This window comes from Biomphalaria glabrata, chromosome 5 (genome assembly GCF_947242115.1).
Source record: "Biomphalaria glabrata chromosome 5, xgBioGlab47.1, whole genome shotgun sequence".
Taxonomy (NCBI): Eukaryota; Metazoa; Mollusca; class Gastropoda; family Planorbidae; genus Biomphalaria; species Biomphalaria glabrata.
In genome coordinates this window covers 1040163-1060408 of record NC_074715.1, presented here as the reverse complement: position 1 = coordinate 1060408, position 20246 = coordinate 1040163, and the positions used below count along the sequence as shown (strand labels likewise).

Below are 20246 nucleotides of genomic sequence, written 5' to 3'. Positions count from 1 at the left end.
GTCATTGTTTTTGCTAATTTACTTGTTTGATGTAGTCCTACATTTTGTTTGTAATGTTGTTACAGCGCCTTGAGCCTACATTTTGTTTGTTAACAGCGCTTTATAAATAAAATTATTATTACTGTTCGATTATGTAAGCAGCAAATTTAAAAAAAAATGTAGAATAACATTTGTATTTAAAATAAGCTACCAAATAATTAACACCAAAGGACTAAATGCTTAGTTTCCCCTATATTAGGAAATTTCCTTTCAAATATCTAAAACTTCACATAGTGAAACAGCACCTAGCAATGAAACACGTTTTGGTTCAAGTCTCTAATATTGGTTCTTGATGTGTGTAATGCTTTTCTCATCATAGCTTTTTGTTTTTCGCTCTAGGCTATTCAACCTTCTTTTAGGTTAATGCAAAAATAAGCAAAGAAATAGTGTGAACTTAGAAATATAAAGAAAATGTTATTAATCTTTTTTTTTTCTCATTTACCAAATGGTCTTCAAATGTTAAATAATTCAAACATTTCTCCACAGTACCACAAAACACATTTTTGCATCCATTGTTTTTTCCCTATATTTCAGTTGTTGTCAATATCATAAATGTTTCTCTTCACAAAACCAGACTTTTTTTTTTTTCAGAGAAGCAGTCTCTGTTAGTAGCTTAAATGAGTTTGATATAAATTGCAAAGCTCTTAAATGTTTCCAATGTTTTACCCCTTTTTTGAAAATAAGTATATCATTTTCAATATTCCGAAAGAGCATTCAAATGAGCTTTCATTTGTTTGCCAAATGTCAAAAAAAAAAGTTTAGAAGTCTGATAATTCACTTCATTCATAAAATCAGTGTATCTACAACCATACAAATTAAACTATAAATATTTTGCACTTAAAAATGACCATTTGAACCTTGTGTAATTATTGGATAAGGTGATAATCTCATAAAAGTTTGTGAGGGATTTATCCTATAAATCTACTGGTAACAAAAGTTCCTTCAAAAAGGAAGATAATCATGAGTTAATCTAGTTGTGCGAATTAGTCCTAGTAGATGGAATAAGAAATTTGACCTTCTATTAATATCAAACATCATATGTTCTACTTAATGTTAAACATTTCTGATAATGACATCCTTGTTAAGCTATTCAAATATTAATTAAAAAAACAACAACATTATCCAACAGACATCCCTTAGCATTCAACTTCCACCACAATGGAAACTAAAATAAGACTTACACTGGAAAATATTGTAGTATACTTTTATTGTACACTATATACAGCAACAAGAGAACTTTGTCAAAATAATGAAACAAAATAAACCAAAAAAGAACCAACAACTTTGTGGCCTAATCAACAAGAAATCAACTTTATACAAACAGTTGTTGACTGTAAATGCATAAAAACATAAAAACTTGGAAGTCTCAGCATAAAACTAACTACCACTCTTCTTCATCACGATCAGCAAAACTTGCACCTGTCCCGGCAGCCCAACTGTCTTCAACTTTACCAGGGGCAGATAGCTGAAAGAAAGAAAAAAAAATTGGCTACTGTTAATTTTAATTGCTCTGGACAATTCATTAAGACTAACAAAGTTTTGTGAAAGAAATGTAGGCATGTGAGACACTACTACACACATTTGTATTTTAACAATAGTTATTAAGTCACAGAAACGTTCTACAGACAACTGAAAAAAAAAACAAAAAAAACTTATGTTAGTCCATGACCACTGATAATCACTAATTCTACTACTTGATGTGTATGATAAAATACAAAATTTAACCTGTGATTACTTGTCGGGTACATAGAACAATCGAACAATCACAATTTACGAAAAACTTGTTTTATTCATAATTTTTCAACCCAATAGGTGTTTTTTTTTAGCTTCCATCTAATTTTCAAGTAGAAAAGGAAAGAAAGATATATGACTAAAGTAGGAGTGTATTTTAATATTATATCCTTGAAAGAAACTGAATCCCCCCTGGACCGAAGATATGCTATCTGAGTGACAGAAACTAAGAAAACTGGTATTATAATAAACAAACAAAAATTTTTTTTCAAATTTGAGATCCGGAAGTGGGAGAAACCATGTACAAGATTTGTACCAGACAGAGTGAGTTGATAAAAGGTTTGTAAAAAGTGATGGTGAAATGTGAAAATATAGTCAAAACAAACCAACAGATTGTAGTGTTGCCGGGCTAAAAATATGATTCAGTCATAAAACAAATTGAAACTTGGACTTAGAAAATTTGACCATAAATTAATTTACATCATGAATAATAATAATAATAATTATAGCTTTTATATAGCACCACTTTCATGCTTGTAGCTTGCTCAGAGCGCAAAGGTCCAATCTCATTTGTAGACCATTGGGGGTATCTGGGAGAAGGTTTTCTGTGCTGCCTTTAGGCGCTCAGTAAACACAACTCTGCTTGAGTCTGGTGTCAATCATCAAGCCACCTTCATAGGTAGCCAAGCCAAGTTCAAGCATACTTAGCCTCTTGACCACACATCCCAGATTAATGCATGGGACACATTCAAAGAACTGTAGATCTTTTATGATTGTATGTATTTGTGGCCTATTAATTAATTTAAGGTTACAAAACTAGGATCTCTAGGTCTGGTATTCAAATATGGGCAAATAATAATTCTGTATTTTAAAAAGCTAATAACTTTTCTTTATTGACCCAGTTTTATAATTTATATACATACAATTTAATTCTCTTAACATTTCAGACCAATACAAATTATATTATTTTAATTTACATCTGATATTACCTTTCCTGCTCTGATATCCTTTCCTCCAAATTTGGAAGTGAATGTTCCAGTATCTCCTGGGCCCATACCACTGGCATGAGCTGCTAGCCAATCTGGAACTTCCTGATGAGCCTACAATACACATACCTTGAGTTAGCTCAATAGTTTGACATGGTTCAACACTAAAGTTATAACATAAGTACACATTGGGCCTTCTTTGAATTAAATGTGTTAACCAATATAGTTCATGCTTATAGTTGTTAAATAATATTCAGTCACTACTAAATTTTTAGTGGAACTGTAACTAAAATCCATTCAATAGACATTAATCAATTACACTTCTAAGTAAAAGACAGGTCATAGAATTATACCTCTTTAAGGATTCGAACCAGACTAGCAGCCAATGGTAAATCTGTATCAGCACTAAAAAAACTGGTGGCCTTGCCCAGGTTGCCACAACGTCCAGTGCGGCCAATGCGATGCACATATTCATCAATGGAAGATGGCAAGTCATAATTCACAACATGCATCACCTCAGGAATGTCAAGGCCGCGAGCGGCAACTGAGGTGGCGACTAATACATTGGAACTTCCTCTTTTAAAATCTTCAAGGGCTTCTTCACGTTCTTTTTGTAACCTATCACTGAGATTAACAAACAAAAAAAAAAGTGTAAAGACGTATCACTGAAATAAATGATACACGCGAAATAGAAAGCATCAACCATAAAAACAAAAAACGATGTTAACATGGGCACTGCTCTTCATCATCATTCGATGCTGGTAGTTATTAAGCCAGTTTACAACTAGTGGTACATCATCGCCATTTTCTGTTTTAAAGGTGCTACCTACCCATGAATACTGGTAGTTTTGAAGCCAGACTGGCACAAGTAGGATGCTAAAAAGTCAGCGTTCCTCTTCATCTCAACAAAAACAAGAGTCTTTTCATTTTCTGTAAAAAATAAAGGAACATGCATATAAATAAATTGTACTGCTTTGTAAATAAGATTTTCTGGCAGTCTATATATCACTATTTTAGCAACACAAAGAATAGTTAATAAAGATGAAGTTCCTTCATCTAAAATGACTCTCTCAATTCCTAGTATCATTGGAGATTTTTTGCTTTACAAAGCCAATTACAGCTAGCACACAAGAAGGTTGGGTCTAATACTGCAGATAGTCGATAGCAAGGTTATGAAGAAATTCAGTCCCAGCACAAACCAGGCCGACTTCTAATCAAACTTCTCCCACCACTTATTCCTTTTTTTAAAGTACAGATTTGATACTTGTCACAAATCTATCTTGTTACATATATTGAACTCAAAGAAATACATTCAACTAAAAAAATGTGTATGTCTTTGTTTAAACTTCAGTTCAGTAAACTAACAAATTACTTTTAGTTAATTTGTATCATTCAATATTTAATTTCAAGTTATTTAGCCAATTATCAAAACTGTTTCTATTAATTTTTTAGCTTCAAAACTGGCAGAAAATAACTGTTTCTATTAATTTTTTAGCTTCAAAACTGGCAGAAAATAACTGTTTCTATTAATTTTTTTAGCTTCAAAACTGGCAGAATAAAAATGTTCAAACAAAATTTCAAACAATTCAAATTACATTAACATAATACTATTTTGAAATAAAAACTACTAATAATTAAAGATAAAGTCTTCTTTTCATGTCGAAAAAGGATGAAAATTTTTTTGATCAAAATATTTTAAGTTAGATAAAAGCATTAATTGAAATAACTTCACCTCCAGCTCGTAGAATATCACAGAGAGCATCACGTTTCTGAAGACGCTCCACCTCAAAGAAATTCTGTGAAACGTCTGTATTGGCTCCACCCACTCGTCCAATGGTCACAAAGAGGTAATCATTTAAGAAGTCTGATGCCAATTTTTGTATCTCTTCGGGAAATGTAGCAGAGAACATGAGAGTTTGTCGCTGTGTCTTAGGAGTCATTCCCATAGTTTCCACTAGTTTTCTAATTTCAGGTTCAAACCCCATGTCTAACATGCGGTCAGCTTCATCCAGTATGAGATAAAGTACTTGGGACAAATTCACCTAGACAAAAAAAAATCAATACAGAGCTTATGACAAATTCACCTCAAATAGCCTCAACACCATATCTTACATTTTTAGTTTACTGAAACTCCTTCAAAAAGATCATTACGTCCAAGAAAAAATTTCAAAAAATGATTAACTATTTAAACTGTACCAAGTCATTTGTTTTTCGGGCTTATTTCCATTCAATGGCTAGAACTACTGTGACTAAACAGCAGATATTTACCCCAATTGAAGAAGAAAACAAAACCAGTAATTCGTCTGGGCACATAAGGAGCTATAATTCATTCATTCATTATCATTCATTCATGATGATGAATGAATGATATATATATATATATGCAGTTCTTTTTTTTAAGAAAAACATATGTGCCGGTACTCAGTGATTAGGTGCAGGTACTCAGTAGTTGATTGCCTAACTTTTAACTACTGAAAATTAATAATATACGTTAAAATACAAGAAAAGTAAGAATTTTTTCAAAAAGGTGCCGAACCGTCACAAAAAAAAAAAAAAGCCCTGTATATATGTATACACACACACATGAAGGTGTAGCACTTAAGTTATTGTATAAAAGTCTATTCTTTGTGTAAATGTAAACATTAATACTGAGACTGGTATTTCTGGAGATTTACAGGAAAAAATAATTTCAGGAGGGAAAAAAACACAAACTATACATGTGTTTAGTGATAAATATGCAGTTTAGTGATAAATATGCAGTTTAGTGATAAATATGCGCTGAGATATAAAAAGAACTACTACACTAGATTTGTCAATGTAAATATTGAGTTGTTTTTCATTGTGGGTTTGGAAGTCATGGTTAAGTGTTGCTAATTTACAATCTTCTGTCCAGCAGTGTCTCTAAATGAAATAAATTTTATCCTTAACCTAAGAAACATCTGCAAATGATGAACAACAAAGAGTTGTGGGTAGGAAAAATAGATCAAAAACATTCATTCAGTTTCATAATGATCAAAACTGAGTAGTTAGGACATTACCACCTTGATTGAAGGTGTATGTTCAATATAAATTGTATTTTCCATACTAAATATTTTTTTGCAATTACATATCTGTTCTGCACTGAAGCCTTGACTGGAAATGAAGCTAAATCTCAGCAGCAAGAAGGTGGCTAATACCAGAAACTGTAACTATTTCATCAGATATATTTGATCTAATGACATCTTGACTAGTTGTAAGATGTACACATTGTTCATTAAATTAAAATTTAACATGCATTAGGAACGACTTAAAAGGCTTATATAGCAAAAAATTATTCAACACTTACTAAAATTTTTACAAATTTGCCACGGCTAATGAAATTATTTAAAAATTAACGTTTCTCACTTTTCCTCTATTAATGACATCCAGCAAACGCCCTGGGGTACCGATGACAATATTGGCTCCCTGCTCTATTTGTTTTATTTGATAGCCCAGAGATGTTCCACCATACAGCACTACAGCTCTCACATCTGTCTCATAGGCAAATCTACGACAGTCATTGTAGATCTGCAGAGCTAGCTCTCTAGTTGGAGCAACACAGATGGTCTGAGGATATTGAACATCTTGGTATTTGTCTGTGGTTAAACCTTTCTGAATCATGGAGGTCAACACAGGTAAGAGAAAGGCAGCCTGCAAACAAAAGTCATAAGTAATGAGAAGTCTAGTGTGGACGTAAGTTTAAGCAATAGTCAAACACTAAACTATTTAACATAACAAATAACAAACAAGATTAATAAAATACTTTAATGTATATACTAATGATTTGAACAGCATGTACTAGTTCCAGCTAAATAGATTCAATCGTTATATTTACAGACCAATGAAAATAGTGGATGAAAATCTCTTTTTTTTAGATTACATTATCTTAAATAGTTAATTAAACATTATGGAGACTTTTTTATGATCAAACATGTAAGGAACACAATTTTAGAACAGAGTCCAAATCTAGGACAGTTATTCTACTTAACTACCCAAAGGAAGACATAATACTAATTGATATGCTCAACAACTGCATCATAGTTAATGGACAATACAAAAATGATTTTATTTCAGTGTACAACTTTATCAATAGAATAATACAGAAGAATCAGCACACACATCAGTAGAGCCTTAGTGTAATTTTTAATAAGAAAACTGAAAGAATAGACAAAAAGTAGCATAACAACAAGGGTTCATTTTGCTCAGGCAAGTCGTGTTGACTAGCCAGTTAACATTTACTATATGAATATGAGGCAACTCCATCTGAATCTGATAATGCAGAATATGCAGGTAACAGCTGAGTCTAAATTGAACACACAAGACCAAGTCTTATTAAAGAAACAACATTTTTTTAAATTCATTACCGTTTTTCCAGAACCAGTTTGTGCACAAGCCATTAAATCTCTTCCAGCCATTATAATTGGAATTGAGTATTTTTGGATGGGTGTTGGACGCTCATAGTTAGCCCTCTTGATGTTGCGGAGAAATGTTGGCAAAAGGCCAGCTTCTTGAAAAGTTGTGATAAAACCACATTGGTCATGGCCGCTGACTTCCACTGGAATATCATCGTACTTGTCAAAATTGATCCCTTTCTGAACATGTCCGCCAAAAATATCATCCACATTATCTGAAGGTGCAGGAGGGATGTAAGGCGCTGGTCGACCTTAAGGATAGAGAAACATTTTTTGGTTATCAAATATAAGTCAAATACATAGTTTTATTCAGAAAACTAGAATTTTACTTTCAAAGCATACCAAAATATAGTAAGGCTTGAAGATTTAATGTCTATGTTAGTTTTTGATCAATATAAAAGCTACAAAGTTTCCAAGGAAACAGTTTTAAAAAAAAAACATCTCTACAACTGCTGTATCTTACTAAAATGATTATCATTTAACTGAATTATTTGTTCATAAACTTAAGTTAATAAGTGACGGAGCTAACCCACTATATAACCAACAAAGTGAACAAACATGAATAAATATCTTGTACAAAAATGTTACTCACTGACTCCAGCATCACTGAGGGAAAAAAAAAAAAGATTATTAATACATTCGAATTTCATTTCAGCTTTCACAAGTAAAAAGATTATACATTTTTTTTAGGCCTTAATCATGATGTAAAAGTTTTATCACAAAAATGTCTAAAAATACTTGATATGAGATGCAAAGATAACTTAATGAATCTACCCGTCAAGATTGTTTTAACAAATAGTTAAGTAACGAATACTGGATTTTTCAAAACATTTTAGTGAATAATTTCTATAAAGATCTAGTTGAACATTTTCAGTATTATCAAAAAATTATGAAGATAGTTTTTAACTGTACATGACAATTTGTCTTGTGAATCTGATCATTAACGCTATCTCACCATAACTTTTAGTCTACTAACTTTATCTCATTTTAGGCTGGGCATCCTAAGTCAATTCACCCTGCGTTTTTTCTTAATGTGTAGTATTTATTATCCAGTTTCAATTGTGATATTTTTTCTACTTGTTCTTTCAATGCTAATATGTCTACAAGTATTGGGCTTCAATTCATTTGAGCTCTAGTGTCTAGCTTAGCTTAAGTAACAAGAGATGAATGAGATCAGGTCTGGTGACCAACACTTACTCAGTGGATCCTCCAGGTTTGGGTGTGCTACATTTCATACATTCTTTTCTAAAAGCAAAATTGTTGTTGCCACAGTCCCTGCAGATAAACACACAAGTTTGAGACATACAAGTTATTGGTCTTCAAGTTTGCCAAGATTGACAAAGTAATAATAAAAATAGATTTTTAAATAAAAGTAAATTTCACCAGGTTATACTTTTCTTACAATTGCTATCTTTATAAACATTTTAACAAGACTTACAGATAATGAAATGTTAACCACAAATATGTTAAAGACTTTCAGCTGTCAAACACTGTCAACCATTTCAAAAGATTTCAGGGATGAGATTAATTTTAAAATCTAAAAATTTTGTGTTTGTTATTTTTCATGGATTAACATCAATCTACATATATTTCAATTAGAATAGTAATAGTTGAAACTGTTGAATTATAAAAAGAGTCCTCTTAGAGATGCAAAAATAAACAATTTTGTGAAAGTTTTTTTTTTTTTTTGTTTTACCAATTAAAAGTGGAAGTCAAAAGTGTTAATAAGTTATTACTCAAGCAGATACTATCAAAGCTCTCAGTCTTTCATAAAGACAAGTTGCGTCACTGGTTTGAATCATTCTGAGAATCACTTTCTTATCAGCAGGCACGAATCTTTGTTGTTTCTGTTTTGATTGGGCATCCCTATTTTAATTACAAACTTACATGGTCAAGTAATAAATATGATTCCTTGCCAATAATAATAAAAAAGTTCATGGAACATGTTAGGAAAAACAACACAAAACAAACTGGCTATTACAACATGCATATAGATAGATTTATTCATCTATTTTCTTTATGCGTTGAATCAACAAATTATGTAACTAGGGCAATCTAATAGTAAACATTGGAGTGTTTTGAAAATAAAATTGAACAGTGAATAGTTTTGTACTACATGCTCTGAACTACTAGATAATGAAACTGTGCTTATGCAGCTTTGGGTGAAAAAAAAAGCTTAAAACAATTGAAGTTGGTTAGCTTCCTTTTTAATTGTTAATAGTGTGCTTTTAAATTTAGGGTTAGGTTATGCTTCATAACCATGATTGTAACAAGCAAATGCACAACATTTATTGCTCAATTTGAGAAGATAAAGAGATAGCCCACTTAGAGCACATAAAAAAAAAACATGATCTTTATTAACCAGATGAACATCTCTCATAAAGTATTTTCTAGCTATTCTTCATTAAAAAGTCAATTCACAATTAAAACGATAGATATTTTGACTTACTCATTTGGGCAAATCCATTCCTCCCCCCTCGGTTTGCCACCAGGCTTTGAGTCGGAACCTTTAAATCCTGTCATAATACAATGGATTCAAATAAAAAATTTTTAATGTAATCAAAACATGGTAGTGCACTACAAAATGAATTCCGTCAGAAATTGAAAATAATTCCAGAGAAAAAGAGTTAAATGTGCTCTGCTAATACACTTTACAAATATAGTAATAAAAATAAACTTAGGTAAAATATTGAAATCAAGAAAAAAAAATAAACAAACCTCCTGATTTAGCTTTGCCAAAGCCTGACTGTGATTGATTATTCCCAAAGCCAGAATCACCACCTGAGTCATCTCTGTAAAATATAATAAAGAAGTTTGCAAATATAATGATGTATTATTTAAAAAAATATTTTTTTTTTAAAGGCAGCAAACATCTATCAAGGGCAAAACAAACAAAAATAATAATAAATACATTGGTAAAAAAAAAAAAGACTAAAAGACATACTTTGGAGTGTCACACTTTTGACATGTTTGCCTGAAAGCAAAATTGTTATTTCCACATGATCTGAAACCAAGGAAAAAAAGATTATTATATTTAAACACTGAGACTTGCCAGGTTTTCCCAATCCTTACATCAAACATACTTTTTTTTAAATCTTCATTAACAAAAACAATAACTGTGCATTGATTAATATCCTTCACTTTTTCCTTGGTTTGCCTTCATAAGCTCCTTTTGTTTTAATTCAGGAAATTCCACAAATATTTTTTTTTACTCCTACTTCTAGAATTTTGAGTATCAAGCAGTGAGTGCTAGATTTTTTTTTTTAACTTTCATAAAATGAGTAAAGGAGATATGGGAAAAAAATGATTAGCTACTTTGTCCCTACCATGTATATATATAGTTCGTCCATCATGGTTCGATGATGACCACTTTGTCATCCAGGGGGCTGAGGGCTTTGCACTGGGGTTTTATGCCTCCTCATGTGGCTGGTAAGACCTATGTGAGCCCGGAATGTTCGGCCACACACTGGGCAGGTTTGTCTTGCTTTTCTTTTCTGGCGTTTTTCTTCTGCCAGCTTTGTACTTTTTTCCTCAGCAACCTGTGCGCCAGTTTTCACAGCTCGACGCCATGATGCTCTGTCATGTGCCTCTGTCTCCCAGGTGCCAGGGTCTATGCTGAACGCCTTCAGAGAAGCTTTGAGGGTGTCCCTGAAGCGCTTTCTTTGCCCACCTTGCGAGCGCTTTCCTTCGTTTAGTTGGCCATACAAGAGTCGTTTAGGGATGCGGTGGTCTTCCATTCTGTAGACGTGACCTGCCCATCGCAGCTGGGACTGCATCAGGATTGTGTGGATGCTTTGCAGACACGCTCTTCGAAGGACCCTACCATGTAATTCTAATATGACCAAACAAAAAAAAAAAAAAAAAAAAAACAGTTGAAAGATGGTACTGGTACTTACTCATTAGAACATGTCCAATCTCCTGACCTTTTATTACCATCACTACCACCTCCTCCGCCAAAACCTTGACCACCTGGAGAAAAGAGCTATATAAGCTCTAGTATTTTTTTGTTCAAGCTACATATACAAGTAGAATTTATTCTAAGAAATTTTAGTGTAATTCTAATCAACACTGTTCCCTAATTACATAAAATGTTAGAATATCTAATATATGTATTATTATTAACTCATGAATTTATGTATGTTGCTTAAACTACTTATAGTTTCAGACCTTATGATCTATAGAGCAGATGATGTAAAAGGCCATCTGTTTCTTTGGCCTACAGTTAACAAGGATGTCATGTGGCCAGCACACAACCAACTGCCTTCACTTTTTCCCAACTAATGTCAGGGACCCATTGGAACTAGGTGGACCCAAAGATCCCAAAATAAAAAATCCCAAAATAAGACAGAACAGTTAAATTTGTAAACTTTTAAAGCAGAGGGAAGGAATTCTAAATTTCAGAGCCTAGTTTGGTAATTTCGCTTAAGTTTCACAACATATATTTATGTAGACAACATACCAAAGTTATTTTTTCTGAAGCCAGAATCTGAATTGTCTCTTTTCCTAAAATAATAGAAGGAAAACAAAATAATTTAAAAACCTATATTTCAGCATTCAATATACATGCATTAAAGAAAAAAAAAAAAAAAAAAAAAACCATTGAACATTTAGGTGGGTATGTAACATAACAACATGAAACATTTACTGTGAGTAATGTAACAACATTAGACAAACTTTGTAAACAACTCAATAAGACGTTAACTTTTTAAAAATGTAACAAATCAATACGAAACAGAAACTTGATTGTGTGTAACAAGTCTTACATGTTATCATCACTTCGGGGAGTGTCACATTTCTGGCAGGATTGGCGAAAACCAAAGTTGCTGTTCCCACAATTTCTATGACAAAACATTTTCAAAGGTCACACAATTAGGCTCATTATAGTTTAGCGAAACTACTTTGAGTTTAAGAACAAAGAAAGTTATCTTTATTTGTCATCTATTAAAGAATGTCCCCAACTTGATTTCTCCTTAACTTCATCCTTTTAAGGGCTGCCACTTATATAAAAAAATCTGGTACACACAGAAACCTAAGCAACATAAAAAGTCTAGCCTTATAAAAACTAACACACACAATACTCAAACAGGATTGGCCATATATAATATGAAAAAAACACACGAATCGGCATGCAAAAAAATTTAATAAATTGAATAAACTTCAATAAAAAAAAAATATCTACAAATTACTTACTCATTAGGGCAAATCCAATCTCCTGCTCTTTTATTCCTGTCACCACCTCTTCCAAAACCACCACCTTTAATAGAATGATTAACATATATATAGATATAAAGAACTTCCCAATCTGTCCTTCTTATTCACCATAACTTTACAAGTCTGTATGTGAACACAAGCATTAAGTCACACTTGTCAGGAAATCTGGTTTTCTACATGAGGAGATTAACTTGAAAGTTTGAAGCTTTAAGGTGGATTTTTACAAACACCAAAATAAATAAGAGAAATACTGGGAGTTACGATATTCACCTGCAAATACATCTCTCGCTCGCCGCCACTGGCTAGAGGATGAAAGACTGTACAGTAACAATGCATTTCTAATTATTATAATTTAATCTAAAGAAGCTTCTCTGTGCTTATGGATGTTGATGATGGAATGTAGCAATGTTAAGACTATGAAATAAACACATTATGTCCTGGCTGCATTATATCATGGTGGCATGGCTGCAGGAAATTGAAAACATTCTAACCAATATAATATACCAGCAGGATCCACTGGCTCCAGAGAATATGAAGTTATCTAACCAGTTAAATGTGTCAGCTAGTGTCAGATTTACTGTATTCCAGAGAACAAACATTTTTTCCACCAGTGTAATCGTGTAGTGAGATATGACTCAATTTGACATTAACCTTTTTTTTTTTAAATATCATTAAGTTTAGTTATTATGTAACTTCTAAGTCCTCACTAATATGATTATTAAGTTTAAAAAAAAAAGGGTTTAGCTGAACCGAAATGTCTCATTTTTTGGTTTGTCCATTATATAAATGTTACTAATGAAGTACATATACTTATATACAAGGTATACTTTACTACATTGAAGGCTGTATAAGACAGTATCTGAAAGTATTTTTTTTAATTAAAAAAAATATTTCTTTGATCTATATTGTTAATGTATAACTTCTAATTCAAAATGTCTTTAGAAGCCTAAGTAAGTTATTGATTGGCCAACATGCTAGCCATGGCCACAAAAATGTAACACCAACTGCACCAAGCAGTGAGGCAACATTTCACACAATTACACATTTAAAAATAGCTTGACCTAAATTCACAAGATCATTATGTGTTGGAAAAAAAAGTTCCTTTGTGTTTTGTGACACCATTAGTCACCTGTATATATATATATATATATATATATATAGACATGTCAATACACAGACTATTACAAACATGTGCAAAACAAAAGTGACAGTGTTTGAAGGTGTAATGTAACAGATATTGTCAGAGTGATAGGAGACTTACAAATGTGCGGAACTGCCATTATACAAAAAAAAAAAAATCACCCTCTGGGTCAGATTTTACCATCACAAATGCATACAAGGCACCAATAGCAAAGACAAACAGACACAAAAACTCTGGCAATCAAATCACTGAATAAAATTTAATACCTGGTGTGAATGTATATTTTGGTTTTCTATAGTTATCATTTTTTGTTTGGTGTAATACACAAATTGTAAGATAAATTTTTACATGGATAATAAAGATTGTTATTATTAATTTAATGCCTATTTTCTCCACACAATAATATATGTAGCTTTAAAGCAGTTTTATATTTATATAAAATAGAATTACCTACCAAGCTTGTTGAGCTTATGGACTGTACAATTACAATGACAAAGACCCATGTTAAAACAAGGAAATTTTTTCCTATATTTTTTTTATCGTTCATAATTACTAATAACTGACAAATTTGCTTAATTAATGCTGCCAAGACAAAAAAAAAAAAAAATACACATACTTTCTTTATTTGAAAATGAATTCCCTGTCCCATTGGAAGTACTTTTGTCACTCTGTGCGTTGCACAATCCAGATGCTCTAATAGCAGCAAAACCCCCAAATGACTTTGTATCACCACTGTCCTCTGTGTTATTGGACCGGTTGGCTCCAAATGTTCTACTTCCATTTTCATTCCCAAATTCTTTTCTACCAAATCCATTGCCATGTGACTGTGGTTTATTTTCTTGGTTTGATTTGTTGCCAAACCCAATACCCCCAAATGAAGATTGACTGTTGTCTACAAGTCCTCTTCCAAGACCTCTGACAGTTTTTCCAATAAATGTGCTAGTCAATGAAGCTTTCCTAGAGGGAAAAAAATATATTTATTAATAGCTAAGGGAAAAAAAGACAAATACCAAAGTTATATATATATATATATATATATATATATATATATATATATATATATATATATATATATATATATATATATATATATATAAAGCTTTTTTTCCCCATGTATTATCTTAGTATTGTGTATCTGGTACTTAAAAATACATAGATTTACATCATTAGGCTGTTGTTGTTTTTTAAGATTAAATCAGCTAATCATTGTAAGATTCCTATCAATAAAAAAATTGGTCATTCATTAAGCATTTGCCAAAATACAATTTGATTGGAAGCACAGAAACTTTATCCTAGATACACTCTTCTCCACAGCTCCACAGAGATTGATTGAATCATAGTGCACTGAGCATGCCCACATTAAAAATAAATATCTTTTAAGTTTGTCTTTTTTATTTACAGCAAAAGCCAATTATAGTGTCACTTAAATCATTAAAACTGTGATTGATGAAGATTGAGACCATGAGTGTAACAAAGTGGGCGAATTGTTTTCAAAATCTAAATAAAACTGATTTAAATGTTACTTTGCTATATTAATTTTTTTTTTATTTTTCATAACATTTTTAAATATAAAAACAATTAAAATTAGTAAATTATTGTATTGCTATTACTAATGGACTTTTATCATCTAATTCTAACAAACCTGTTTCAAGAATGTGTCAAAACTACAAACACAGCTCTACCCATAAGATCAAATAATAAACAATAACAAAAAAAAAAGTTTTCTAAGAACAATCAGATAAATTAATACTATACATATTAAATGAATTTTAAATAGAATTTCACCTATTAACCAATTTTAAAAAAAGGAAAAGAAAATAGAAGTAATACTAAATTCAATTCCCTTTTAATATTAAACAGTGACAGTGTTTAAAAGGTGTTTTATTTACTCCATACACAATTCTAAAATTGGTATGCTAACACTAGTTAAAAGAAATAATTACCCAAATGATGCATTCTCTCTAGCATTCATCATCTGAAAGTAGAAATATATTTCTAATTACTTATTGAGCTTAACATGTATATCCTATATGTATATATTATATTAAGATGAATATTTAATAGTATATATATCTATAAAGTTTTCACTGAAAGTAGGCACTAATCCAGGGGAGGGCTGCATTAACAAAAATTTTGGAAGCAGGGGCCACACACACATATATATAGAGAAAATAACGCTAGCTGAATGTCTATAGTGTCTTTGAATTCACATTTATACTGTATATACATTTAGACTTCATCCTTTTCACTCCCTATTGAGGAATTACAACAAGAGTTAGCAGTTTCTGAAACTGTTGTGCTTATTGTGAAGTATGTAAGTGCTTACACTCGAGCATACTGTGGAACTGAACTAGCTTACTAGTTGTTTTCCTTGTGACTGCTGTCAAACAACTATCAGCATCAAAATTTTTTCCAAAACAAATAAAAGTTTGCTGAGAGATATATGTGGACCCAAATAATGTGAAAGTTTAGCATCAAAGTATTTTTAAGTGTGGAACTACAGCTTCTGGCAACCATAAAACTCCTGAGGAAGAACTGACTGAAACACTTCAATATCAGGCCATAATTTGTGTTCAGGTATGTCCTCTGGAGCTGCATCAAACACTTCAATATCAGACCATAATTTGTGTTCAGGTATGTCCTCTGGAGCTGTATCACTTCTACAGTCAATGGTGATCTGAGGGTATAGGGAACTGGTTCCAAATTCTGGAAGTTTTAAAATTTGCTTTCAAATTCCTCAATCAAGGAATCCAAATAAGTCTTGTACTTTTCAACCATTTCGCTAGAAATAGTTTTACCTGTTTTCACTAGCTTGCCAGGAGAATTGGGAAAGCTTTGTTTCAAATTTAACATGCACATACATATGAAAAAACAACAACATTGCAATACTACCTAATGAAATACTTGAAGTTTCTCTTCCAGTCTTCATAAATATTAGTAACAAAGTGACATTCAATGTCTTTCAAGAAACAATTTCTTCCATGCTAAGCCAGTGGGTAAAACAGATACTACTGTCGTACCGAAGATTGGAATGTTTTGTTTCCAAATCCTCCAATACTTCTGGGAACTGTGGTTAAGACCCCTTTCTCTGATAAGTTTCATCACTGAGATAATTGGGTAAGTAATATGTTTGACATCACTGCAGCCATTTAGAGCTTATGATTGGAATATTGTTCTTTAATTTATTCATAAAAATGTTTTTCTCAGTCAAAGATTGGGCTCCATCAGTTGTTTCACTTGCCATCTTGTTCCAATCAAACCAAACACCTTCAACACTATTCTACATCGCATTGAATAAAAACTGGCCTGAGTTTGTGTCTTTAACTGAATGTTTCAAAATATTGACAATTAGCATAATCTTCGTTTACTTCAAATTTCTTAGAATGACATGTACAGACAATGTTTCTTTAACCTTTTCATCATAAGTGATAGGAATCAGAAGTTTCAATGATGTATATATAACATTTTTTTAAAAATACATTCGCATTTTTATATGATTTCTATATGTGTCAGCGGGCCGCATAAAACTCTTCGGCAGGCTGCATGTGGCCCGCGGTCCGTAATTTGCCCACCCCTGCACTAATCTATTCTATCAGTCTAGATTTTGAAGAGTCAATCTACTTTCTTTGTTTCTTGATTAGAATAAGATCTAAATATAGAGTAATCTAGAGCAGTGTTTCCCAAACATTTTCCTTAACAGAACACTTCACACATTCTGAGTATTTAGCGGAACACTTAGCTTATTTTCTTTAGAAAGATTAATTCATGTGGTGGCCTACTAGTCAATTATCCCAGTAGTTTGTGGAAAACCTATTCAAGCCACAGGTCCGTGGAACACAGTTTGGGAAACAGTGATCTCTAAAGACTATATATATGTACACTCAGTTGATTCTAGGGTTGCCAGACACCTGCAAGCCTAATGGTGGATAAAACATTTTAGGAAAGGAGGACATAAAAGACTTATCAATTTAAAAAGTTTAAGGCTTAAGGAGAATATGGATGACTACTTATAAATATAATATACTGAATTGTCTGAATATACTCTCTAATAGGTTTCTATAGATCTAAATCTAGCTAGCTAGAAGATCTAGGCATTTAACTTCATTTAATGTAACAAGCTCACTCCAAACATTTGCCTAATTATTCTGTATAAAAAAAAAAAAGACTTGGCTTATGAATAAAATAAAACAGAAGTGAGAATAAATATTGCTCATTACTGGGCTCATTACTATTAGCATAGAGACTTAGTCAACCAAAAAAAAAAAAAAATATCTAGATCTAGGAAAAGGTAGTCATAAAAAGACAGTTAAATTGAAGGAACTTGGGCCAGAATCTTTGGAAAATGGACATGCACATTACCACATTAAAGTTCATTATAGATTATAATTGATTATTAGATAGATCTAAATCTACATATTAAATATCAAAATAAAGATAATGACCACAAAAACAGCGAGTTATACAGATTCATGTAATGTGACATGTCCAGAATAAATAAATTGTAGATATCTACTCTAGTCTCTAGCTAGCTAGATAGATTAATAGTATGACTCGAGACTACATCGAGATTCTAGATCTAGATATTTGACTTCATTGTCTTTGTTGGTTGGTAGATGATAGTAGATCTAGACTAGATCTAGATTCTAGTCATTCTAGATCACCAGATTCACCAGGTCCAGATGGTTACTTTTTAGTAGATCTATCTATTAATATCTATCATCTAGACTCTAACTAGTGAGTAGTGATCTATGCATTCTAGGACTAGGTTAAGAGTTAAGACAATTATTTCAATTAATTATTAGACTATATTAATTATTATATATAATTAAATAATAATTAGATCTAGATTTAATCTAGATGATACTTTGATAGATCTATTAAATTTATTAAATTAAGATTAAAAATCTCGAACATCTGAAATCTGAATTTATCTTCTCTACTCTCTCTAGATCTAGAAAGAATTTGAATATGTAGAATAATCTCTAGATCTAGAGTCTACAATAGTCTAGATCTATCATTACTAGAGTCTATCATTCATTAGTATCATCTAGCCTGACTAGAGCTCGTCTTGACGTCAAGTAAGACTAACCGAAAACGTATTGGCACCAACGGGTTGAACAGCATCCTCCCAATCTTCGTCCATTTTCAGAATGAGAATTTTTTAATATAAATCTACCTAACTAATCTTATCACACTAGATCTAACAGAACTCGAAAACTGTAGTGTAGGTCAAATATCCTCAGAAAAATCTAAACGTCTACTTTCCGTAGATTCTAGAGTCTATGTCTAAATTCGACTTCAAATCCTGATCCTCTAGAATCTACTCTTATGAGATCATTGAGAGTCTACTAGAAAACTATGATCTATATTTTACATGCGGTAAAGAATACTTGCCAACTGAAAATCTTTCTGTGCCAACACCTTATATTTTTTCTCACAGCATTTTTTTTTCTCCCAATGTAGATATAAATCAAATTATTTAAACGCTCTATTATCAGCAGTGGGTCAATATAACTAATATGCTCGTTTCAGTCAGGATAATTTATTTTATGAGCAGAAACTGTTTGTTAAACTTAGATTTAAAACGAAGCAGAAAAATAAAAAAAAATTCAATATGTAAATTATTAATGTTTGTAAGATGTTTAACATGTCTCGGATGTTCCTCAAGAGTTGAAGAGAATCTACTTCCTAGTCTAAATCTCCCGCAGGACGACGGGGGATAGCAGCTGGCAGGGAATGAACCTTAGATCGTCTAGACAACCGATCGACAGTCCAACGCGCATATCGCACGACTAGGCAGTTCTTAAATTAAACAACTAAATGCATTTTTTAAAGAAAAATAAATGTTTTATCTTCCTTTATAGATATTATATAGGCTATGTCTAATTTCCATGCTTTGCATAATTCGTAGTAGCCCCACTGTGTAACGATAACCTTAGTATTTTAAAGCAAAGCAACATCTCATGTTAGCCTTCTTCGGTCGTAGAACGACTATGGTTAGAACACGTATTCATGTATTTGTGTATCCCAATTCTCGAGACATTTCCTTACACGTGTATCGCTGGTTATTATGGCATTCGCTTTGGTGGTAGACTAAGTAGAGGATCCAGCCGTTTCTTGTAATATAGGCCTATGCTGACAAAACAATCTTTAAATTAGCCAGTTTGGCAGCACTTTTAAACGTTATCTAATAAAGGGAGATGATTAGAGCCAATTTTTGTTTTAATTGAGATGATCCCACAAGTGGTTACCCGCGCTATTCTTCACAGACCTATATTAATGTAGGCCCAGATCTACAACCGTTGAGTGCAGACGTACAAATTATGAACCTATAATAATAATAATAAGCATTTTCCGTGGCTGCGCAGCCCCAGCTGTGACCTACATATTTTGCCACATTTAAGGCAATTATAATCATTGTCTGCAGGTGGTCGATTTAGATTCTGTTTTCGCCGTCTGCGTCTGTGAACCTAGATATATAGATCTATGCCTAACTAAAGTAAAGGGCACGATTTTTTTCTAGGCTTTTATTTTATTTAAAAAAAGGGAGGGGGCAAAAGGCATTGAAAGTAGATCTAGATCTATGTGAGGAGTATATGTATTTTAAAAACTATTCAAGATCTAGAGCAAATTATTCTTTCGTATATGCCCTATCTAGGCTATATCTAAATAAAGGTATAAATTGAGCCGACAGAGTCTACGGCCTCC

General features: G+C 32.1%; 1 protein-coding gene across 2 annotated transcripts; it reads right to left on the bottom strand.

Annotated features, from left to right (window-relative positions):
- Positions 1-1229: 1229 nt before the first annotated feature.
- LOC106080126 (ATP-dependent RNA helicase DDX4-like) lies at positions 1230-18941 on the bottom strand. 2 transcript variants are annotated; one of them, XM_056030562.1, is made up of 19 exons: positions 18628-18941; positions 15482-15513; positions 14155-14495; positions 12377-12440; positions 11950-12024; positions 11646-11689; positions 11083-11155; positions 10131-10190; positions 9905-9978; positions 9636-9702; positions 8384-8461; positions 7779-7792; positions 7139-7437; positions 6141-6425; positions 4489-4798; positions 3587-3686; positions 3110-3380; positions 2760-2870; positions 1230-1504 (listed from the first exon to the last, which is right to left on the bottom strand). In XM_056030562.1, exons 1-19 carry the CDS (start codon positions 18679-18681, stop codon positions 1421-1423), a joined length of 2436 nt encoding a protein of 811 aa, XP_055886537.1. In that variant the 5' UTR covers positions 18682-18941; the 3' UTR covers positions 1230-1420. The 2 variants fall into 2 exon arrangements, with proteins under 2 accessions (XP_055886537.1, XP_055886538.1); XM_056030563.1 differs by lacking the exon at positions 11950-12024.
- Positions 18942-20246: the final 1305 nt, after the last annotated feature.

What these genes read in the sequence shown, in the direction of transcription:
- LOC106080126 (XM_056030562.1), bottom strand. Translation starts at nt 18,681, where the DNA reads ATGGACGAAGATTGGGAGGATGCTGTTCAACCCGTTGGTGCCAATACG. An exon ending in CTTCAGAAAAAATAACTTTG is followed by an intron (nt 11,156 to 11,645) that starts GTATGTTGTCTA and finishes TCTTTTCTCCAG; the next exon opens with GTGGTCAAGGTTTTGGCGGA. An exon ending in TGGCAAAGCTAAATCAGGAG is followed by an intron (nt 9,703 to 9,904) that starts GTTTGTTTATTT and finishes GTATTATGACAG; the next exon opens with GATTTAAAGGTTCCGACTCA.